This window comes from Microchirus variegatus (genome assembly GCF_963457635.1).
Source record: "Microchirus variegatus genome assembly, chromosome: 13".
NCBI lineage: Eukaryota > Metazoa > Chordata > Actinopteri > Pleuronectiformes > Soleidae > Microchirus > Microchirus variegatus.
In genome coordinates this window covers 13996893-14006079 of record NC_139814.1, presented here as the reverse complement: position 1 = coordinate 14006079, position 9187 = coordinate 13996893, and the positions used below count along the sequence as shown (strand labels likewise).

The following is a 9187-nucleotide window of genomic DNA, read 5'->3' as shown; positions in this document are numbered from 1 at the left end:
GTTTGACTGAATAAATGCTTGTTGGACCCGCCTGCCCCTGCGCTGCTGCTGTATACACACACCAAAACCTTTTTAATGCTAAAATTAGCATGCATTACTGAGATTTTATTGACTAATCTCAAAAATAAGTTTGTTCCACAGTTCCAGAGTGTGCCGTGCACATGCTGTGTATGTATAGGCTCTATTGTTACCATGTATGTCCTCAGCCTCCACAGTTCAGCCTATTTTCAGGAAATGACCTCACAAACAGAAGCGCTGATATCTGTTTCCTTTTTTCCCCCTTTTTTTTTTTTTGCTGCGTTGATGAAATTAGTGTCACAGTCAAACATCTGTAGGACTTGTTGAGGCCTGAGTCACCACAGGCTTGGTCGGGGCCTATGTGAGTTCATATAAAATGTACACAGTGACATGATTCTTTCAACACACCCCCACCTACACGGGTTGCAAAATGTATTTGTAACAGCCATCAGCGGTGATTCACTGCCCTCGTACTCATGGAAAAATGTAGGATGAATCATAAACACACTCCCTTGTCTTGTGATTTCCTTCAATGATTCAGCAGTTAGGGCCAATCTGAGGGTCCTCACATCCTGATAATACATATTGTTGTTTAACAATTAACATATAATGATTTTCTGTTTAAACTTACAATATCTTGTCAAGCAAGCATGCACTTCCAAATGACTTTATCTAGCAATTGTTTTTAATTAAATTAGACTTATAGAACTTATGAATGTAGAACTTATTCTGCTTATGTGCTCATTTTCAAGTTTGCCATTTGACTAATTTGTTAGGTCTTTGTGCAACTAAGTGCCTTAAGCTTTACCCTTTCCTTAAGGTTAACCATCACAAATAAGGGCCTAACCTTAACCCTAACCTCAACCATTATAACTAAGTACCTGAACTTTATCCTTTCCTTAAGGTTAACCATCACAAATAAGGGCCTAATCCTTACCCTAACCTCAACCATTACAACTAAGTGCCTGAACTTTATCTTTTCCTTAAGGTTAACCATCACAATTAAGGGCCTAACCTTAACCCTTACCCTAACCTCAACCATCACAACTAAGGTCCTAAGCTTTACCGTTACCTTAACCATCACAGCTAAGGGCCTCAGCTTTACCCTTACCCTAACCTCAACTATTACAACTAAGGGCCTAAGCTTTACCCTTAGCCTAACCTTACCCACCACAATTAAGGGCCTAAGCTTTACCCTTAGCCTAACCTTACCCATTGCAACTAAGTGCCCAAGTTTTACCCTTAGCCTAACCTCAACCATTGCAACCAAGTGCCTCATCTTAACCATTACACTAATGCTAACCTAAACTCTATTTCAACAATGACCCTAAAACCAGGTCTTAAACCTAAAAAAGCCCTTCAAAGTTGTGAGGACCAGACTAAATGTCCCCACAAAGATATAAATACAAGTGTACACGCGCACGCACACACACACACACACACACACACACACACACACACACACACACACACACACACACACACACACACACACACACACACACACACACACACACACACACACATATGGGGACAATCAAGCTCTTGAGCGTTTACCGTCAACAAAGCATCACAGACGTATAACTGACACACGTGAATCATTTGCTGCCAGTATTTGTGAGAAACAGCATTCTTTACACATTAGTACAACTGAATCAGTCTTAGGTAAATATCATTCACAGTAAAACTGTTTAAAATGATAGAGTAAGTGGAGACAGAAACAGAGTGTAAACACACTTTACTGTACTTGTCTTTCTTGAGGGTCTACCGCAGGTTGTGCAAGAGGTGTTGAAGCTGTAATTATAGTGGGTTTTTTTAAAAAAAGGGAACACGCTACCGAGATCCCTCTCATCTTTGTTGCCGTTACTGACAGAAACTGTCTAAGAGCTTTTCATTTCACTCCTCGAAGCTAGACACACTCTTCTGAGTCTTGCAGATGACAGATTTAGGTGTCTGGGATTCCCCCCACATTAGACTTTAAAGGACAATATCAAACATATTCAAGCCACATTTGTCTTAATTACAGTATTAAGAATTTTCCTGAAGAATTAGAGTCTGTAGCATTTCATTCATTGATGTGATCACAGGCTGTGTGGAGAAGTCAAATACTGTTCTCATAGTCTTTTACAGTGGATTTGTTTTTGCCCTAATCTGATCCGACTTTAAGCCGTAGTGTGGAATTCATACATTTAAACCATTTCCAATGCTAATTAAGCCTATCAGCTCCACATGACTCTGCTGCGGTGATACAGACCGATGCATTTCACATCACGACAGACGGAATTAAGGAATTAACCACTGGTTCTCTGAAACATCGTAGCGTCGAGTGTAGCGGCAGTGAAATACCAGAGTGAATGTTGAAAGAGAGCTCTGAAGCTTCCACCTGAGGCGTGTTTATAAGTCTGGTGGGAACGAAGTTTGTCGACACTTGTTTTTATTCACTTTGTATTTTACAACTGCCTGTATATTTAAATACAGCGTCTTTGACCATTTGTGTTGAGTATTTTGATGCGACACTCATCAATGATCAGTTATTTAGTGCATGGACAACCTGGAAGACGCAGCTTAAGTACATTTCTGTGTTTCTTCAAATGTGTTTTGTCCTTGAAAGATTTTCTGTCTTCCCTCGTCTGACACCCTGCTGTGTTACAGTTATTGATTCAGCCTTCAGCTTATTGATCGGCCCTAACAGGGGGGGTCCATGGGGCAGCTGTGTCTTTTTAGGACCACCACGTTAGTCCTATATTAATCCCTATATTTAGGACCCAAAACAAATCCTACACGCTTTGAGAAACAAGAGTGGATGCTAATATTTACAGAATACAATATAAGCAATAGATATATTCATCTATAAATGGCAGAGGCAGATGATGTCATAGAGGTCCTCACGTGGCTCGGGCGGAAAGAAAACATCCGTAATGTTTTGTACATACAGTACACGAAAAAACCTCAGCTCCAGAGAGTCGTTTGTATGTTTCTAGAAACTGGGAGGTCTTCCACAGACTGTGAGAGAACTCCCTGGGCTGTCTGACGTGACGTTATGCAACCTCGTGACCACTAGATGGTGGACAGGAGGTCAGCGGTTCCAAAACCACAATGTCCACAACAAGTGGAGTTGACCAGGCAGAGGGAAATGGAAGGAAAACCCTCTGTGAGTAAAAAAAAAAAAAAGTGAGAGTGGAAAGAGAAGAAGCATTAGGAGAGTGAATACACATGCGGCTGAGTGCAAAACTTGTCACACACTCACACTGGTGGTTCCAGTCTGATAAGAGGGGAAAGGCATGAGGAGATAGACGACCTGTGGGAGTCACAGCGAGAGACCAGTGAGGGAGAGTGAGCACAGACTGGAGCAGGAGGCAGTGAGTGAAGCAGGGACACAGTTAGGAGGGGGTGGAGAGGGGGGGGGGGCACCATCAGGGGAGGAGTGGTTAGTCCTCACCAGCCGCCTGTATAAAGAGAAGACACTCTGACAGGGCAGATCCTGTGAAAGACGCAGAGACGGAGGCAGATTATTCCCCTACCTGAGAACAACTATCATCAAACAAGCCTCTGTCGGATTACAAAAACCTGGATTTCTCCTTCAGTTTGTGGTAAATCAACCTTTTCTCCTTTTTTTTTGTCAGCAGCTCTCTCTTTCTGTGCCAGATTTGAAGCAGGTGCAAAGTGAACACCACAGATTCAATTGGTCTCATGTTACTTTGTGAATCAGAGGGAATGTTTCCAATGTCTTTATTTGTCTATGTTTGCTGATCTTTTTTTTTTTTCCTCTGCATGTTGTTGAGGCAAAGGTTCTGAACTTGATGAACTTGAGTTTGTCACGTCTTGACTGTTGCAGCATATTTACCTACAGGGTGTGGAATTGTGCGAGACGATATTCATGTTGTTATTAATGCGGTTTAAGAAAGAGTTTGAGTTATAGTCGGCTGCTGAGATTTCTTTTTAATAAGGTCTAGTGAGCGAGTAATCCCTTAAACCCCCTATTGTGGTTAAGGCCTTTTCAGACACCTGTACGTGTGTGTGTGTCGTCCACTGCCTCTGACCGGTGGGTGTTTTAAAAATAGAAGTGGTCAGATAAAAGTCAAGGACTGTGTCTGACACAGAGGGAAACACAACTGAAAGGGCTTTATGCAGACACACTGAGCCAAGATTCCTGAATGTTCCTCCGGTGGGTGGTGCACTGATATCTCAAAGTTCAGCGGAGTGAAAAAAAAGTGTTGTTATAAAACATGTATAGGCAAAAGTATAAAGGTTAATCTCACCCAAATTACAATACAACATAGAGTTTGAGTTTCTTATATTTGGTGTAATTTTGTATTTTTTACCATTTTAGGACCTTTTCTGTAATAAATACTGACCTTGTCAGGACCAACCTAATTTCTAGGGCTAAGATTTGAATTGTGGTTAGGTTATGGTTAGGTTTAGGCACTAACTGGTTTTTGTTAAGGTCAGGGATAACACTTTGTGTGTGGCATGAGTAGTTTGGCCACAGCTGTCCGGAGCAGTGATGGCCATATGGAGGCTTCAGTGACCCTCTGTCACATCCTTCTTTCATTAGACTAAAAAAAGCTGAGCCATCAGTATAATAAGTATTGAATTTGATCATATGCATTGATAAGATTCAGATAAACATACTCAGTCGCCATAGATTACTAAATTGTTTGGACTGATCAGTTATTTAGGCTTAAAGTTGCCATATGTAAGAATGTGGCCAAAAACGGTTACTACATTCAAATTCAAAATACAGAGGTCTTTTAGGTTTCGTTTTCTGACGTAACTGGCAACCCGTGGTTGCTCGTTAGCTGAGACTCTACTGACTGTAATGATTGGTAGATGGCGGTAGGTGGCGCCACATTCCAAAACATGATTTCAAAACATAAACATGATTTGCAGTGTGCAAGATATTTTTATAATGCAAATATTTTGTCTGTACTGTTGTTGTTGGTTAGTTAAGTTTGTTATATGAACATTATTCCTGAGTCTCTGTGACATATTAGGAGGATTTCATGGCCAGTTGCTTTAGATTTATTACATAATGCACCTTTAAGTTAAAAACTGATCCAAACAAAATCAAATGACTTACTCACTTTTAAATCATGACAATGTTTTTGCCAGCACTTCAGGGAGAGTTAGTGATGTAGTTATCAGCAGACACCATTAGAGTCATCACTGTTTTTTTTTTTTTTTTGACCTGAAGGCCACAGCAGCTTGTTGAGCAGACTGGTGTTTTTATTGCACTGCTGCCACAACATAACACTTGGGTTAAAAAGGAGACCAGCCCATCCCATGCGAGTGTGTGTGTGTGTGTGTGAGCATGAGGTGCAGTCATGCAGAAAACAGCACAGCAAAGAACCTTTTCCGGAGCCCCCGCTCTATGTGCAGAGTGTCTATTGTGCTCTGAGATCTGATTGGATAATTAATGATGCTATTTATGTAAGCAGAGGCGGCCAACCCCACATCTTTGTCCGGGCCCCACACAAAGACCAGCAGCCATTCACTAACATGAGAGAGACACACTCACACTAACAACCATATGGATGGTTTTTTGACCTTTTGTCAGCCTCTTTTATAACACATGCACACACACACACATGCACCAAGCCAAGCCCGGTTAGTGAAGGTGTTACACAACATATTTACACGTTTGAGATTAAATTGCATGATGACTGAAACACTAGATGATACAGTTCAGTGCATCACTGGACATGTGGGAGATGAACAGGACAACACAGTCAAAAAGTCAAACTTAGGCTGACAAAAATGTGTTTCTCACAACATCTATAGACATTTTCCTGAGGACTTAATGGTCTTAATCGTCTTCTTCAACAGAACATGATGTCCATTTTGTAAATTTTGTTCCCATTTAAGGAAAAATAGATGTTAAAGTATGTCACATATGAGTGGACAATCAATGTCAACATACAATAGGAGCATGGGGCCAACACCTCAACATGATGCCGGCCAAATTGCCAGTTTACAGGCTTAAGATTCTTGCTCAGATTGAGTTGCCCCCTAATGGCTGCTCATTATATTGTTACTTCCAGGACGGCCTCAGGCAGCAAACAGGAACACGCCATCCACTCTTTTATGTACAATCGATGGCTGCAACTAACAATTGTTAGATCTGTCTATTGTTTTTCTCATCCAGTTGTCTGGTCCAGAAAAATAGTCAAGGACCTCAAAAAATGTCTTGAATTATCCCCCTAACCAAATATTTACTGTCACAGAGGAGTATTAAAATGTTAAGATACTGAAGTCAAACTAATCAACCTCTTAAACCAAATAATCTGTAAATGATTGGCTAATTGTTGCAGCCTTAGTTGTATTATATACTTGGATACAGTCGAGGACAAGGAGACACTACATTTTAGGAGGAATATGTCTTCAGACGCTTAAAATTAAATTACATACCGTCTCTTTAATTTGTTTTAAAATGGTTGTGAAAGTGCACATTCTCTGCAAATCACCATCATATATATATATATATACATATATATATATATATATATATACACACTCATGGCTGCTTTGCTTCCAAGTCCCAACATGACATTTAGATAAACTTTATTGTCTCCAGGGTCCATTACAACACGAGTAGACTGTATCTATTCACCCAGACGACTTCCTCGAGGGTGACAGATTACCCCTGACAGCAGGACATTACTTTATTTCCGTTACTAATCTTGGATGATAATGGCTCCTCCCTGTGGTAGTAACCACACTGGTGATTCTCTTTTAGAAAATTTAATCACATCGTGATGACAGTTCAGCTGGATTAAATCCCGTTCTTATTAATTACGGTGGAAGAGGAAGTAAATCCCAGCATGCACTGCAAAAGACACCTGAAAAACGAGCCTTTCAGCCACTTTTAAACTCAGCATTTTTAAAGCGGTCTGTTTCTGTCGTCAAGTGCTTGTTTTCCATCACTTTATTGCCGAATGCATTTTCTTATTTAGCTGCTGTTTGTCTTGGCGACCTGAAAGGAAAAGTAGCTCAAGGTTAAAGTAAGCAGATGATCTCCAAAGATCACATGGGTCTCTTTTTGGAGCATTTAAATGTATCCGTGTGCTTGCACGCCAGCAAATATAAATGAGTGTGTATATGAATTGCACAGCCTGAGGTGGGAAGTGTGTTGGCAGCAGTCACAGCATAATTAACCTGCTCTCACCTTTCTCACAGTGAAGCACTTTGACTGTGTCTTCTCTGGAAAACATTCTTTTCTTCAATATTTTTTTTTAAAGTGTAGCATAAATAGAATCCCCTTCACATACATTTCCCTTCCCTTTCCTTTTCCAGATTCATCATGAAGCTCATCCTGTTCACTGTGACTGTGCTGCTCCTCGTGGTGGCAGACGGTACTGCAGACAGAATCCTGTCCAGGAGGACCAAGAGGGAGCTTGCGAGTCCCCTCCATGTTGGTGGAGTCAGGGATCCGTTTGGCTCCTACTGCGAGAGGAGAGGAGGCTGCTGCCCGGGCAGAGACGACCAGTGCACGGTGCCGTACCTGGACACCATCTGCTACTGTGACCTGTTCTGCAACCGCACTGTGTCTGACTGCTGCCCCGATTTCTGGGGTCACTGTTTAGGCGTGGAGCCACCATTCATTGGTAAGTGTGTGGTGTAAGTGTGTATTTTAGGCCTATTGTGTGACTGGACCACAATGCAGAGCAGCATGACACCTGAGAATGAATCATTATTACATATCTGGTTTTACACTTACACAAGAAAAATACGTAATTGCGCCCCCTTGAGAAAGTATTGATTTTGCAGCACCGCCCCTTTACTGTCCAGAGGCAGGAAACGGTCGTCTCATGTTGACCATGCTTTTTAAAAATGTATTCACTTCAGCATCACTGAGCAGTGCCAGACATACTCCAATAGTTTGCAGGTGTTTTTGCTTTACTTGCGCAATGTTGTTCTTTGTCAGTCTTAAATAAATCACTTTTTGAACGCAGCTTTGGACGGTTACCACTTGACACCAGACTCAAAACACCACGACCAAATCGGCAGTGTGAACTCATTTATTACTGCTTTGAATGTAACGGACATTTATTGATGGTAAAAAGTCATAGGTTTAACTTAGTGCGGAATTCGCCATACAGTGAATATCTTTTGGAGGCAGTCTCTGTTTATTTCTGACACAAGGCAAGGAAAATGTGCCCTCTATAAAATATAAACATATGTACATGTGTGTCAAATTTAGTATGAAAACCTCCATATGTGCACAATGACAATGCTTAACAATATGAAAAATGACACAAGCCCACATCACGTAGCTCTCCCACAGTGTATGCAGTATGCAGGGGAGAGGTTAGGGCGAGACACACCCTTAAATACCAGGTGAACGCCCCAATTGGGGGAATATGGGGGACAGAAAATCACAAAGGTTCCACATGACACCATAAACTCACATGTCAGGGTAAAATATAAAAATTAAAACTTTACGTACATTTGATGTGTGATGAATTGCAGTACGTTACAAATATACTGCAGTAACTGACCCTGTTGCATTTGGAAAAAGGGAAATCTACTATTCTGGTTAACTTTCAAACATTAATATTATGATTTTAACCCTTTAAGGTTCTACTCAACCATTTTGGTTGACCACACTTTCAGTCACTATATCTCATTGAAAAATGCATCAAAGCTGAACTCACTAACACTTAATGTGACTTGTTCTGAAGGTTTATTTTATGAATTATGCAAACCAGGTTTATTATGAACAGACGTCTCAACTGTTTGGTAGAGGCCTGTATCTGTAATACTCTAGGGTCTAATTAAAAAAAATATATATATATATATATATATACAGTATATATATATATTGATTGTCATAATTGTTATCATAAGTAAAATTATAAAATAAAATAAAAAATGCAAAGAAATATTTTTTTCTTGGCGCGTACCTTAAAGGGTTAAAGATGTACGTGAAAGCCAACTTCGTGACGTGCACTTGCCATTTCTGACCCCTTATTCCCTCTCTTTTTCATGCAATCACCAAGAACTTTCACATTTACATATTTGCTCTCCTCCAGCTTGTCTCAGTGCTCAGTTATCTGGACTCTGGACTCTGGACTCACACATGTGTCATGACATTCCAGCCGTGCAGAGGTGTAAAAAAGTGTCCAGCGACAGCAGAGACCTACCTGAGGACAGAGCAGGGAACACTAGG

The 9187-nt window shown here is 40.8% G+C and overlaps 1 protein-coding gene across 2 annotated transcripts in view; it reads left to right on the top strand.

Moving 5' to 3' along the window:
- Positions 1-3509: 3509 nt before the first annotated feature.
- The window catches only part of tinagl1 (tubulointerstitial nephritis antigen-like 1), a 516891-nt gene continuing 511213 nt past the window's right edge, over positions 3510-9187 (top strand). For both annotated transcript variants that reach the window (XR_014592993.1, XM_083899805.1), the window contains exons 1-2: positions 3510-3608; positions 7312-7622. Coding sequence is in view for 1 of the 2 variants with exons in the window: in XM_083899805.1 (XP_083755931.1) it covers positions 7319-7622 (304 nt within the window). In the remaining variant the exon portion in view is untranslated. The remainder of the gene's footprint in view (positions 3609-7311; positions 7623-9187) is intronic.